The following is a 16,267-nucleotide window of genomic DNA, read 5'->3' as shown; positions in this document are numbered from 1 at the left end:
ATGATCCCCACAATTTTCATTGTGTATTTCTATTGGGGAATTTTTTGAGCACATATCCCTGATAATATGTGTCACTGTATTAATATACTTCTATGAAGAGGAATTTTTAAGTATATTTTTTGTCTGTGATTTTGTTTTCTTTTCACAACATCTGCATTTTATAGATGAAGACGCTAAAGTTCAGGGAAGTTTAGTAACTTGCCCAAGGTCACATAATTTACTGAGTGATATTTGACAAATCCCAAACCATTTGGGGCCTCAGTTATAAAATTATAGATTCCAGCTATGTGATCTGCAAGGCCTCTTCTAGCACTAAACAACTTGTGCTTCCATGCTGTTGCTAAAACTCACCCATCTAAGACATAATCTCTGGCTTAATATTTCTAAGCAGATAAGGCCTTATTATGGTCCATATATTAATAACTAGGAATTTCAGGAATTAGTGGGTTGTGGAAGAGAAACTGAAAGCTTAAATTAGTGTCAAGTTAGGTTGGTCTTTGGTATGATTTTAAAAATCCACTGGGATTTTTGTGTTTATATGTTGCATATTTAAGAGTTTAGTAACAATAGTCACTACAAACATAATCTATTTATAAGCTATCCATTATCCTAAGCACCCTAGGTAATTCTACCACTGTATTTTCATGAGGATTTTTTGGTCATTACTTTTCAGCATTTTCCTGTCCGCCAAAGTATTTTTCTAAGTACTTGTTTTGCAATAAGTAACTGCCAGTGTGTGGGTAGGCCCCTCACTCTCCACAAGGCCAGAAAAACATTTTCATATAGAAACTGTCTCAGTACAGTACAGCTCCCTTTATAAGTCAGCTCCTTTTCTTGTAACTGAACATTGCTATGATCAAAATCTCTGCCATTTGCGTTTCAAACATTTTCTATAGGTTTTGCTTTGTTTTTGTTTTGTTTTGTTTCAGCTTTCTCTGGAATTGAAAAGAGAAATGGGAAGACAATTTTAGATTAGCACCTGTCTGAGAAATTCCTAAATTAGAGATGGCCATCTGGTTTTCATGATTTGTAATATTTTAAAAATAGAATCTTACCATTCTAAACAGACTTTTAGGCTATTCTAAAATAATACTTAATTGTTTAAAAGATTTTATTTATTTATTTGACAGAGACAGAGTGCATGTACAAGTAGGCAGAAGAGTAGCAGGCAGAAGCAGTCTCCCTGCTGAGCAAGGAGCGAAAGTGGGGCTTGATCCCAGGACCCTGGAATCATGACCTGAGCCAAAGGCAGATACTTAACCAACTGAGCCACCCAGGCGCCCCTAAAGTAGTACTTAATTTGAAAACTGCTTCACCTATCAACATTTTACTATCAAACTGAAAGGGGGATAGGTAGATGGTGATAGGTAGATTGGTGATGTTCATTCCAAGAAGGAATGCTTGTTACCTCTTCTGATATGGACAGTATAAGGTCACATTTCCCATTCATTGGACTCACATAACCCGAAGCTCCATCTTAGATTCCCCTGTGCTTCTAATTATTCTTTAGAATAATTTACTTAGGTCAGGCCTAAGGCATTTAACCACGGTAGCTCTTAGGATACCTGAATTTGTCTGAGGTCATCACTAATTTGGGGGTACTTTAAAATTTGACTAGCTTTTGCCACAACTAATAATAAAGATTCGGAGAGCATATTAAAAGCATCAAGACTGTTGTCAAAGAAATGAAACTGAAACTGTTTAATTTGCCTATAAAATTGGATGTGGGGGAAGGTAAGATAAGTGCATTTGAGAAACAAGTGAATGTTAATTGTTATAAACATTTTGGAAGGTTTTGGAAGGTATACATGGTAATAGTATGTATCATAAACCTTTAAAACTACATACCCTTTGACCTAGAAGTTTTACTAACTGAAGTCTCTCCTGAAGAAAAAATCAGATACTCCAGTAAATATTTATATATTTAATATTATAGTCAATAGAGTAAAGTTCAGGCTCTGAAGGCAGGCTGTCTCCATTTAAGTCCTGGTTATCCTGCCTACTAGTAGTAAAACCTTGCTTTAACCTTGGTATTTTTCTGAGTTTCTTTATCTATAAAAATAGTCCCCCACTCACAGAACTCTTGTAAGGAAAGAACAGTAATCTCCTCCAGTATCCATTAGCTATCACAACAATGCTGCATAATAAATTGCCCCAGAACTCAGTAACTAACATCTAGTGAACATCTAGTGAATATCAGTGACGTCTGATGAGTCACACATCTGCAGATCAGCTGGTGTTCCGCTTTTCCAGGCTGTGCCCCATACCAGGCCATGATTGGGGTTCAGGGGAGCTGCGGTATCACTTCCTCTCCTGGGACCAGTGGCCTACCCAAGACTGGCCTTCTCCTGGCGGTGTCTGAAATATAAGAAGACAAGTCCAATTATATGCTTTTCTTTGTATGGCCTCTACCAACAAACATTGGCCAAAGCAAGTTACAGGGCCAAGCCCAATATCAGTGAGGCAGGCAAAGTGGGGCAGAGGGAGGGAATGAATATTTGCATCAAGGGTTGACATACTGTTTCTATAAAGAGCCAGATAGTAAATATTTCTAACTTTGCTGGCCATATAGTCTCTTGCTGCCACGCAACTGTGCTGTTGAAGCAGGAAAGCAGCTGTAGACAGGAAATCCGTGCAGGGGGTGGCTGTGTTCTCATAAAGCAGTATTTATGAAACCAGGGGGCTGATAGGATTTGGCTCAAGGGCCACGGTTTTTTCACCCATAACCAATTTATCACCCTGGGCCATAGAGTTATTATGGAGATTAAGGAAATTAATGTGTAGAAATTGCTTATAACAGTCCTGGGAGAGTAAGACTAATAAATACTGGTTCTCAGTAATAGTATTGTTATTACTATTATTACAACGCAATGTTGGAAATAACAAAATAACAAAAATAACCATCAATAGAGATAGGGTTAAATAAATAAATTTGTTACACATTCACTTAAATTTCATATGTTTAAAATATAAGGACTAGGGGTGCCTGGGTGGCTCAGTGGGTTAAAGCCTCTGCCTTTGTTTCGGGTCATTGTCTCAGGGTCCTGGGATCGGGCCCCGCATTGGGCTCTCTGCTCAGCCGGGAGCCTGCTTCCTGCTCTCTCTCTGCCTGCCTCTCTGCCTACTTGTGATCTCTGTCAAATAAAAAAATAAAATATAATATAAAGACTATTTAATGGCTTAGGTACATGTTTGCATTATGTTAAGTGGGAGGAAAAAAGAGAAATGATATTTAACATAAGACCCCAACTTTATTTTTCTTAAAAGATGTGTGTTTTTATACATACTAGAAAACAGTTAGGTAAGGAATACACCAAACTGGATCACTTACTTACTTTTTTCTTTCTTTCTTTTTTTTCAATATATAGTTGACGTGTAACATGGTATCAGTTTTAGGTGTCCAACATAATGATTTAATATATGTATATATTGCAAAATATATATACCTAGCTACAACTTTTTTCGTATGATAAGAACTTTTAATTAATTTCTGGGGTGCCTGGGTGGCTCAATAGGTTAAAGCCTCTGCCTTCGGCTCAGGTCATGATCTCAGGGTCCTGGGATCGAGTCCCACATCGGGCTCTCTGCTCAGCAGGGAGCCTGCTTCCCCCTAGCTCTGCCTGCCTCTCTGCCTATTTGTGATCTCTTTCTCTTTAACATTTACATAAAATGTTAAAAAAAAAGAACTTTTAATTAATTTTTAAATTTTATTTTAAACTCCAATAGAGTTAACATACCATGTTATATTAGTTTCAAGTGTAAATGTAGTGATTCAGCAATTCCGTACATCTCCCCGTGTTCATCACGCCAAGTATAGTCCTTAATCCCCATCTTATGATAAGAACTTTTACAATCTTTTCTTAGCAACTTTCAGATATACAGTACAGTGTTATTAACTATATTCACCATGAAGTACCTCCCTACAACTTACTTATAACTGGAATTACATAATTTTTTTACTGTCCATTTTTTTTCCCTATACCAGGCCTATACTGTTTTCTGGTTTTAATGTACTTTGATGACAAAAAAATAGAATCTAGTTCCACTAAGGACTCTTCAAACTCTGATGTGGTTTCTATTTTATATGTCAGTTACATTTTAATTGCTTAACAATTTAGGAGTTTACCCTCAGAGATGTCTGATTAGAATGGACTATGTGAACACTTTCCAAGCTGTTCTATTTTTAACTTCAAGAAAAGTTGTTCTGTGCTAGGGCTCCTAGAAAACTGTGGCAGGATACCAACCAATGGGAAGAGAATCCCCACACCGTCTCTCAGGTCTTAAGAACAGTAGCTCCTTTCAAACCACATTCCCCTAGCAGCCACAGTCCTTTCAGTGATAAAAGGCAGAATGTTGTTGTACAGAGGTGAACAACAACACCCCTTCCCTGGCCACCCCAGTGTTCGAATATACACAAACGCTTTTCTCATGTATCAAAGGGAGGTTAGGTTTCAATAGTTAATTGCCACTGTGCCTAGAAGTCCCATAAAATAAATACTGGGAAGGAAAGCTAGAGAACCCGACAGTTCATCAGTATCACAAAATATTAACTAAAATTGATTTCTTTTAAAGAACGCTTTACAATAATCAACTTTCATCTAAATTGTAATCAGTTAGCCTCTGGATTCTCGAAAGAATCCAAGATTCTAAACTGTGTTAAAAATTGGATTGTATGGGGCGGCGCCTGTGTGGCTCAGACAGTTAAGCATCTGCCTTCGGCTCAGGTCATGATCTCAGGCTCCTGGGATTGAGCCCCACATTGGGCTTTTTGCTCGGCTGGGAAGTCTGCTTCTCCTTTTGCCTCGGGTCCTCTTCTAGCTCGTGCCTGTGTACGCACTCGTGCACTTTCTCTCTTTCTCTCTTTTTCAAGTGAATAAATAAAATCTTAAAAAAAAATTGAGTTGTACAACCTTAGAAATACTTATTCCAAATAAACTTTGCTCTAGAATGTGTTTCAGAATCTGAACTTGAAAGGGACAGTGCTTTTTACTCTTCAGGTTTCAGTAAAACCTAGCTAAAATTTATTTTTAGTAAGTGAATTGTTAGTGAATTTAAATGCCCAGTAGCATTCCCATGTAAGATTTGTTTGTGACTACTGTATATTTCAGTAAATTCTATACCCAGTAGGCCCAGTAGGCTTACTAAAAGGGGAGAACAGACATCTGATTTTCCCATTCTAGGTGCCAGAATCTTAACTGAAGTAAAAAGGTAATTTGAATCCTATATAGAAACTTATCTATAACCATATGTCCAGTAGTTCTTTAACTTGGAATTTGCATATATAAGCTAAAGATTTTTCAGTAGTTTTTGAGTTCATGATAGGGAATGAGAACTATATTCAGTCACTTTAAATATAAATATATACAACTAAACATACTATTAATGGATTTTAACTGCAATTTCCAATTCTTCCCCACTAAGGAAGAAAGAAGAACCCTTAATCAGATAGTCAAAAAAATTGTCTCTCTTCTGACTTTGGGCTGAGACCTCCATATTGCTTTTCTCCTCACCCATAGACTCTTCTTTCCTGATTCTGCCCTGCAGAGGTAACTAGTCTCCAGAGGTGACCCCTGGGGCTTGGTATTCATTCCCTTTGGAATACCCCTTATATTCAATCTGATCGGGCCCTGTGATACCATGAGAAGTGGGGCAGAAATGAGGCCACTTCCATCTTGGTCTCTGGGAACACTTGCTCTAGGGTTAGTCAGCCATCATGTAAGAGGCCTGACTACCATGAGCTCCAGGCCCTGAAGAAGTCCAGCTGGCCACATGAAGCCATTCCAGCTGAGGACTGGACATATCCAACCACGTCAGTCCTCCTTCACGTGCCTTCAGTCCTAATCACAAATGCAGGAAAAACTTGAGAAAACTGACTAGCTGAGTCAGTCAACCCTCAGAGCCACGAGAGATGTAAATTCTTGCTGTAAGCCACTAAATTATGGGATAATATGTTATAAAGCAATAGAAAATGGGAACACTTGGCTTTCTTAACCTGTCTTTCTGCCTTGGTATGTTGAAGAACCCATGACTGAGTTCATTTGCTATTGCAAATGCTAATATTCCTTGTGTGTAGAGTGCTAATCGAGGCTACACTTCCTTAACACATGCTTTGTACAATGCTAGCTGTCTTCCTGCTCATAAGGAGCAGTCAGGAGACTTGTAGATCCTTTTGATATATTTTTAAATTGGTGTGCTAAGCACCTATGTATAAATATGTAGAGTTTTTTTTTCTAATTTAAAAAGTAATATATTTATTATACATAAATCTGTATAACAGAGAAGAAAAATAAAAATCATTCATGATCCCACCACTCCTGACATTTTGAGATAACTACCCTTGATAACTACTCTGGTTTATTTCCTTGCAGTTTCTGGAGTCTATTGGTGACTTTTTCTCTTTTTTAAAAAGCAGAATTGGGAACATACCATACATGTTGTTTTTGAAAACTGATTTTTTTCACTTACTGTATCACGAATATTTTCCCATACTTTGATACTTCTTTGAAATAGTAATGTACCATTGAAACTAGCCACAGACTTAAGGATCACCCCATGCAATTAATTCCCCAGGTGTTCTTGTGTTTTTGATGCTGTCAGCCCCTAAAATAAAAAATATGAATCAGCATTCAGAGAAAATGTGAAAATTATTCACTTCGTACTGGAATTTTGTTTCTACAAGAAAATCAAAACACAGAATATGTGCATGCAAATAAAACCTTTAGAATTTAGATCAAGGAACAACTAGGATTCTTCCTGTGAATGTGAAAATTCACCTCTTAGAAAGATGAAAAATGCTAAAACAAAGAAACAAAAAAACCAAACCTCTGACCAGTAGACTAATATTGTTGTATCACAAGGAATTCTCTAAAAGTTTTGTCATAAAAATAAGCATTTTCATGCTCAAGACAAGCTGGGGAGCATGGACATTTTTAGAACCTTTCTTTTCAGTATTTTTAACTTATAAAAACCCAGAGTTTTCCTTGTTTGGAATGACATAAAAGGTTTGTGTGTGTGTGTGTGTGTGTGTGTGTGTGTGTGTGTGTGTGTAATGTTTCTTTGAATATCATAGCCACCTTTTGATGTTTGTGAAAGTTAACACTAGGATAGTTTACATTTGGTACATTTAGACATTTTTTTCTTTTTTTTTTTCATTTTATTTTATTTTATTTTCAGTGTTTCAAAATTCATTGTTTGTGCACCACACCCAGTGCTCCAGGCAATACGTGCCCTCCTTAATACCCACCACCAGACTCACCCATCTCCCCCTCCGATTTCCCCCAACTCACTTCTCCTCTCCATCTCCCAGTGTCCTCTGTGTTATTCCTCATGCTCCACAAGTAAGTGAAACCATGTGATAATTGACTCTCTCTGCTTGACTTATTTCACTCAGCATAATCTTTTCCAGTCCTGTCCATGTTGATAAAAAAGTTGGTATTCATCTTTTCTGATGGAGGCGTAATATTCCATTGTATATATGGACCATATCTTCTTTATCCATTCTTTTTTTTTCTTTTCTTTTTTTTTAAATTTATTTGACAGAGAGAGAGATCACAAGTAGGCAGAGAGGCAGGCAGAGAGAGACGGGAAAGAAGGCTCCCTGCCGAGCACAGAGCCCAATGCGGGGCTTGATCCCAGGACCCTGAGATCATGACCTGAGTTGAAGGCAGAAGCTTAACCCACTGAGCCACCCAGGCGCCCCTTCTTTATCCATTCTTCTTAATGGCTTCCCAATAGCCCTCCAGCTAGTAGTGAGATACCCTTTTAATAAAGGTAGAGGATCGGGACGCCTGGGTGGCTCAGTTGGTTAAGCAGTTGCCTTCGGCTCAGGTCATGATCCCAGCGTCCTGGGATCGAGTCCCACATCGGGCTCCTTGCTCCGCAGGGAGCCTGCTTCTCCTTCTGACTCTGCCTTCCACTCTGTCTGCCTGTGCTCTCTCTCGCTTGCTCTCTCTCTGACAAATAAATAAATAAAATCTTTAAAAAAAAAAAGTAGAGGATCTGTTTATCTGCATGTGTTGTGGTATACAGTAAATATTTACCCTATTAAATAGTTTCTTCATATTTCTGTTTATTATAGCTAGCACTATTTTCAAAAGTACTATCACTATAAATAGAATGTATTTAAAGAAAAGGGTAAGAGTTATATCTGGGGAAATTTATCCATAATTTTTACTCTAGTTTTCTCAGCTAGATTAGTCCTAAATATGCAGTAGAAGTTAGCTAGCTACAATGTTGTCAATATAGCAATAAGGGAAAAAATGTTTTAAAGATTATTTTAGAGTAACTGGTAATTGAAAAACTTGAATAAAAAGACAAACACACATCTCAGCTTTTTCTTTAGCATGATGAATGATAAAATTATTATATTTGAGTTTGTGCAAGTCATAACCTTTTCAATTTGTTATGTTTTCTGATGTTCAAGTCCACTGAATATGTTAACTAAAATATTTGTGGGTAAAAGTAAAAATATGATATTTTTTCCCTACCTCTCAAAATTAAGAATCTGTGTAGGGAATAGCAGTAAATTAAATGGGTCCATGTGCTTTATATGTTTACAGAATATGTTGAGTATGAAAAAGATAAGCAATGGAAGTAGCCTTTAATTTTTATGCGTTGCCTCTTTATACCTGTTTTTAAAACTTAGTGTAAAATTATTAAAATAAGATCAAAGGTGTTCAAGTTTCTTTTGAAATAAAAAGTTATCGCAATGAGATCAAACAATATAGAAAAGAAAAATCATCACCATTCTTTAGAGTGGAATTGGTAGAGAAAGTTTGTTTCATTATTTGTAGATTTGCCATTTCTCATGATTTTTCTCTAATATACTACTACTCATTTACTCTAGTCATAAAGAACTGTTTCTAACTGTTATTTTTCCAGGCAGATATTAAATTTTTCTAATTAGTAGTGGTTGGTGCCCTAAGGACTAATTGAATGTAAAATAAGAATGTAATACAATTTTGATTCTTTCCATTTTTGGTTTCATTTTATAATGTAACTGTAATGCAAAATTTCTCACTCGTACCACTACTGACATTTGGGTTAGATAACTCCTTGTTGTGGGAGGCTCTCCTGTGCATTGTCAGATATTAACATCATCTCTGGCTTCTACCCACCAAGATAACGTGGCACTCCCCTGTCATGAAACAGTGTCACCAGACATCATTGCCAGGTGTCTCCCAAGGGCCAAAAGTAATTCCAGTTGGGAGTCACTGCCATAGTATATTTACTAAAATTCTTATCAGTTTTTCAGGAGTAAAATTGGAAATAAAGCAATGTACCATTAGTAGCCGGGCACAAAATCAGAACAGAAAAGCGGCTAGGCAGTATTTTGGATAGTTCAGCATAAATAAAAAGATCAGAAGCAGTAAGTTCATTTCTTAATCTAAGACTGGGTTGTCTAGGTAATTGGTACAGAACAGACCACTGGAAACATTTTAGTGATTACCACACAGGGAAATAAAATTAGTTAATAGCCAGAGATGTCATTTGTGGCTGTTTTTCTTCAATCATTATTCTAAAATGTGAAGCAGCAGGATCTGCAGATATTAGAGGACACATGAAGGTCCTTGTAACGATTTTGTGTTACCCCCAGATCACAGTGATTTTCCATGGAGTGCTGGAATAAAAATACCTTACTCCTTTTGTCATTATGACTACAACAGGTGATGCCCAGTGCCCTGCTGGTAACACTATTAATCTAACTTCCCTTCCAAAATTTTTGGCATTCGGTATCATGACAAGCACTCAGCAGGCAAGCCAGTTCACAGGGTGTTTTTCAGTTTAAACATATGCCAGAGAAAATTTAAAAATGTAGCTATTTGAGAGAGAGAGAGAAACAAAATGATTTCAAATTTTATTAAATTGAATATGCAGGAGAGAGAAATATACAAAAGCCTTAGCTGCCTACATGTGTTAAGCTTCATATGCATTTGAAAGCATTTTACGGTAGCTTTACTAAACATGTATACAAAAACCTGAAGGAAAATTATTGATAGAGGGCAGTTAATATCACGAGACTCCTTGAGGTAGTGTCGAGAAGAAGGTAAGATAGGACCAGCCTGGATGCTGGGCAAAACCCTACTCACTAGGTCTGTGTTGTTTTCCTGTTCTCTGTCACATATACCTGCTGTAGAGCAGGGCAGCAAGAGGAAAAAGGAAATAGTATGTCTTCCCTGATTCTTTTTAAAATGAATTGAGCTAATCTTGTTTTAAAGCCCTGCCTCAAGGGGCACCTGGGTGGCTCAGTCAGTTAAGCCTCCGACTCTTGGTTTCAGCTCAGGTCACTATGGAGATCAAGCTTCACATCCATCCCCACATCCCGATCCTGGCTCAGCATGGAGTCTGCTTGGGATTCTTTCCCTCTTCCTCTCCCTCCCCCTCAGCTCCTCAGCCCCATGCATGGTCTCAAGTTCTTTCTCTCTCTCTCTCTCTCAAATAAATAAATAAATGAAATCTTAAAAACAAAAACAAAACCCTTCTTCAAAAAATTCCTATGTTTATGTTAGATTGTAACATAAGTAAAAGTAAAATCATGCTATGCTGTGGTCCTTCAGGTGACCCTCTGAACTATTGGACCATTGTACGGTAGATATATAATTTGTTCTTGCCACTGGAGATTTTTTTGTTTTGTTTTATCTTAGAGAGAGACAGCTCAAGTGTGAGCATTGGTGGGGGTGGGGGATTGGTGGGAGGGGCAGAGGAAGAGGGAGAGAAAGAAACTTAAGCAGGCTCCATGCTGAGTGCAGAGCCCCACACAGTTTGATCTCAAGTCCCTGAGTGGAAATCAAGAATTGGTCGCTTGGGGCGCCTGGGTGGCTCAGTGGGTTAAGCCGCTGCCTTCAGCTTGGGTCATGATCTCAGGGTCCTGGGATCGAGTCCCGCATCGGGCTCTCTGCTCAGCAGGGAGCCTGCTCCCCTCTCTCTCTCTGCCTGCCTCTCCGTCTACTTGTGATTTCCCTCTGTCAAATAAATACATAAAATCTTAAAAAAAAAAAAAAGAAAAGAATTGGTCGCTTAACTGACTGAACCACCCAAGCGCCCCAGTAACTGGAGATGGTGGTAAAATGCCTAGCAAAAGGCAATAACAATGATAGAGCAACCAATAAATAGCAGCTGAATGAATGTATGGGAAGGAGGTGTCTTGGTGTCAAAGTATGCCTTATTGTATAATATAAAAAATTTTACATCAGTAGAGAAAAACATACACAAAAGAAGGCATGCCCCCATCACCCATCTTGAAAATTGTCAACTCATGGCCAATCTTGCTTCAAACATACCCCACCTATTTTTCCTTTCTCTGTTGTTTTGAAGCAAATTACAAATATATCACTTTATTTATAAATATTTCAATGTCTGTCTCTAAAATATCAGGGCTCTTTTCTTTAAAAAATTACATTATCGTGCCTAAAAAATTGAAACAATTTCTTAGTGACATCAGGTGTCCTGTCTTCAAATTTTCAGTTGTCTCATAAATATCTCTTTTTTTAAGTTTTTCATTGGAATCAGGACTCAAAAAAGATCCACAGATTGTGATTATTTTATATATTTATTAAATATTTTTTCGTTTTCAGCTTTCTCCATCTTCTCCTTCTTTTCTCCCATATCATTTCTGTTGTTGGAAAACTGGGTTGTTTGTTTCGCAATGTTTTCCATAGCCTGGAGTTTGCTGATTTTATCCCAATAGTGTCACTTACTGAGGTATCACTTGTATTTCCCCATCTCCTGTATTTCCTGTAAACTGGTAGTTGGAGCTGAAGACTTAATCAGATTCAGATTCAGTTTTCTTTTTGCAAGTCCAAGAAGAAGGTGGTGGCCAAATCACAGTGACAGCATCCTTGGCTTTTTTGTTCAGTGCCATGCAAACGGATTCAGCTAACGCTTGTTGGGTCTTTTCCATGTGCCTCACAATGTGCTTATGTTCTATAGGCATTCTGTCATCTAATCATATTTAAGCTTCATAATACTGGTACATATCAATTTTTGTCTGATGACTAGACCCCGTTAGTAGGGTCAAGTGATCTTAAATGTCTGTCAAACAAACCCTTCAGTGTGCACCCCATTGTCACTTATGTGATTTAATTCAGAATTCTGCACGAATTTTCTTTTACTGGATTTGTCTAGAGCTATACAAAAAGAGTTTGCATTAAAGGGATTTTTTTATATTTTAATACTAAAGCTCGAAGACCTGTCACTTCACTGTGAATTCGTTGTACTCAAGCTTTTTGGTACTGGAATTCACCATCTGTTAATCTCACAAAGACGGATATCTAAATCGCAAAAAGGGCCAACAGAATTCAGTCTTTTCCTTTGCACTCATTGTCTTCTGCAGGTGCACTTAGGTCCCTTTCATCTCTCTCTGCTTTCTTTGCATGCTTGCAGGGCTCACAGTATCCTACTGTTACCCAGTGTGAGAAACTGGCTCGTGATTTTAAAAGCAAAAGTAGCTTTTCATTGTTTGTTTACATATCTATAATTTATTCTGTTCACTTAATCTCCATAGCCTCCAAATTTACCATTTATAAAACCAGACCCTTGGAGATCCAGACTCAAAAAATAAATGTCCAATTATCTTGACCAACTGACACTTTCGAAGATTAAACTGTTTGATATGTTGTTGATGGGCGGAGAAAAGACAGTAAGTAACCGGCCCAAGTTGTAATTAGATAGCAGAGAACTGGGAGCACAACAATGCAAAGAGGATCCCATTGTGTAGCTTTCCAAGCTAACATGCAAAGAGAAGGTTATTCTTTATATATCCTATCCCTTCTTTTCCAGTCATTTTTCCTTTAATAGCTGTAACAACATTCTCCTCAAGCTTCCAGAGTACCTATTAGGTGAAGCATTTGGTTGAATGGAAGGAACAGAAAGCCTTGGTGCATAGACCGAGAAATAGGAATGAGCAGTTGGCTTCCCTATGAGACATTAAACAAATAGCCAAATTCTCCGTTCTTATTTCTTTAAAACAAAATTATTTTTATGCTGATTATCCATGAAGAACTTGAAGATTCTTACTGGAAATCGTCTCCTGTAAGCTCGTAGTATGTAGGAATCGTGTCTCTCTTTACCTGATCTCACAAAGTGCCTGGGGTAGCGTGGTACACGTGCTCGTGCTTCCTAAGTAGCTTTCGATGCTGGTGGTATTTGAAAGGTTATACATTTTAAAGAGTATTCTGTTCCCTTTTCCCTTGGCAGGACCAAGGAGCTTCTTTTCTGAAACCAGTGCTGTTTGGACTCTGTGAAAGTACACTTTGTTCTAGGAGAATTGGTGTGTGAAAGCCTAGAATATATATTGAGTTCTTGCAAGAAGGGGAGGGGGGGAATCATGTTCTAGGACAGTGAATGCTGACTTGGTGCTGAATGAATGATTGTTATTTGCTCTTTTGCTCACAGGCTCGCTTTTCATATGTGCGGATGAAATATCTTTTCTTTTCCTGGTTGGCGGTTTTTGTTGGAAGCTGGATTATATATGTGCAGTACTCTACCTATACAGAACTATGCAGAGGGAAGGACTGTAAGAAAATAATAGTAAGTATTCTTGATTTCCTAGTATGTAGAAAAACTATATTAATAATATCTTATATTTACATCTTATATACTTAGTAATAATTGTTTTCAAAAAGTAAAAGTTAATTCGACCTTAGAGTTGTATTGAACTTTGTAGCTTTTTGATGTGGCCAAGTTAGTAGGAGTGTTCCACATCTTGAAAAACCTACATTTCGGAAATCTAAATATATAATACTAGATTTGTGTGAGAGCATCCTCACTACAGACAGGGATTTAAAAAAAAATACATATAATAATTTAGTTTACTCACATCAGATGAGTTTTTAAATGTTTCGTGTATGAAACTATTATTTACAGGCAATCTTACTGGAACACATCTTCTGAATAAATGGAGTCATTCTCAAATATCAAAAAAGGACCTAAAAAACATAGTATATATTTAGTATTTATTTTCTGTCCTAATGATTGGACACATCTCAGGAAAATTGCTCTATCAGTCTAAGACCTCTATCAGTCTAAGATTTCTAAGTGATTATTGGTTATACATTTGAGGATCTGTAAATTTAGCTCCTTATTTTCTTCTAATATCTTCTGATATAGATAATATTAAACCATTGCATCTAAGAAATGTATTTTTGATAATGATGATTGTTGGGGGGTCCCAATTATTATAATTTATTAAAGATTCTATAGTTATTAAGTAGTTACTCTTCACCTAGGCCATTGGTGCTAGGTATGTGCATATAACTGGGAACAGGCTGTCAGGACCATAGGAACTTAGAGCCCAGGAGGGAAGAAAATGAATACAGTAAGGTAGGATAATGATTACAATAGCAAGTGTTATAGGAACATAAGACAGGGAGACCTGAAGCTTTCCAAAGTTCTAAGGAAATGAATATCAGCTTAACTCTAGGCATTCTCAATTAAGATAAAAAATTATTCCCCAGGAGCATTACAGCCTCATAAGTAGGCAAGGGAGGAATTACTGGTCTAATAAGCAGGGAAATGAATTAGTAAAGATGAGTCCCAAATCAAGTTCAGAGGCGTCAGTCTTATATGTCCATTTCAATTGGCCGTCCCAGATCATTAAGGAATTTTTTTTTAAGATTTATTTATTTGAGAGAGAGAGAGAGCAAGGATGGGGAGAAGCAGCAGGCAGAGGGAGAAGCTGGCTCCCCGCTGAGCAGGGAGGCTGACGCAGTACTGGATCTCAGAACTGCAAGATTTTGGCCTGAGCTGAAGGTGGACACTTAACTGACTGAGCCACCCGGGTACCCCCAGATCCTGGAAGGATTTTAAGATAGAAACCTCTGGGCCAGAGACAGTGTACTGCATACTGGTCAGAAACACTTGAAATAATACTATGAAAGTCCCCCAAGCCCATTTTACAAATAAAGAAATATGTACACCTGAAATTAATGTAACATTGTATGTCAACTATGCTTTAATTAAATATATATAATATGTATATATGACTAAGACAGAGAATTTGCTTGTTGATAATGGAGCCAGAATTTGGTCCTAATTCTGCTTCTATATAAAGCTCAGACTCTTTCTGCTACACTATGTCAGAAAAGACTAACAAGGGGCGCCTGGGTGGCTCAGTGGGTTAAAGCCTCTGCCTTCGGCTCAGGTCATGATCCCAGGGTCCTAGGATGGAGCCCTGCATCAGGCTCTTTGCTCAGCAGGGAGCCTGCTTCCTCCTCTCTTTCTCTGCCTGCCTCTCTGCCTACTTGTAATCTCTGTCAAATAAAAGAAATAAAATCTTAAAAAAAAAAAAGACTAACAAAATTATAGTTTAATAAACTAGGAAAAAAAACCCCACAAAACTCACCTGCTTACCTTCAATTAAGAAGAAAGAAGCAGGGGTTATATAATCAATTATAATAACATAAAATAGGGGTGTTTTGGGTTGCTCAGTGGGTCAAAGCCTCTGCCTTCAGCTCAGGTCATGATCCCAGGGTCCTGGGATCGAGCCCCACATCAGGCTCTCTGCTCAGCGGGGAGCCTGCTTCCCCCTCTCACGCTGTCTGCCTCTCTACCTACTTGTGATCTCTGTCAAATAAATAAATAACATCTTTAAAAATAATAATAATAATAACCTAAAATAACCAAAACTATTCGAAATGTCTATTTTCTCTTTTTCGAGGGCATTTTTCTCAAACTAGGTTTCTTGGGATACATTAAAAAGTATCCCATGGATAAAAGCTTTCTGCCATCAGATATATTTGAAAACAGCAGGTTAAACAAAGATAAATAGGTGACTTTACTGAGGACTTCCCAAGATACTTAATATATTAATATGTACTGTGCATCTCCAGAAAAAGCAAATATATTTGATTAGGAAAAAACTTCATCCCACCACAACTCCCAGGAAGACCTATTAGCATCATCTGGTGATGTTAGAAATTCTGTAAAAAGAGATTAAAATAAAATGAAATAGGTATGCTTTTATTGTGTATTAATACAATAATATTCAAATTATAAGGCATATGATGGTGAATATTCTGTTACAAATGAGTTATACTTGTGAAGTTATTTTTTATTTTATTATTTTTAATATTATTGAAATATTTTTCATGATTTTTCCAATAATTTCACTTTATAAGAAATAGAAGCAGAATTCTAGCATAATTTAATAATTCTAACATAATAATAACTCTAGCATAATTTAATGGTTATCTTACTAAAATTTGAAAATAATGAAAACATTTTCTGAGCCTAAAACATCTTTCCCCTGAGGCTGGCTTTAAAAAAATTT

At 37.3% G+C, this 16,267-nt stretch overlaps 1 protein-coding gene across 2 annotated transcripts in view; it reads left to right on the top strand.

Annotated features, from left to right (window-relative positions):
* DIPK1A (divergent protein kinase domain 1A) overlaps positions 1-16,267 on the top strand; it is a 122,349-nt gene that overhangs the window by 77,199 nt on the left and 28,883 nt on the right. For both annotated transcript variants that reach the window (XM_059375403.1, XM_059375402.1), the window contains exon 2: positions 13,393-13,527. In XM_059375403.1, the coding sequence (XP_059231386.1) occupies positions 13,393-13,527 (135 nt within the window). The remainder of the gene's footprint in view (positions 1-13,392; positions 13,528-16,267) is intronic.

Source organism: Mustela nigripes, chromosome 14, assembly GCF_022355385.1.
Source record: "Mustela nigripes isolate SB6536 chromosome 14, MUSNIG.SB6536, whole genome shotgun sequence".
Lineage (NCBI taxonomy): Eukaryota > Metazoa > Chordata > Mammalia > Carnivora > Mustelidae > Mustela > Mustela nigripes.
Note: the sequence above shows the minus strand (reverse complement) of the source record. Positions and strands in the feature narration are given on the sequence as shown.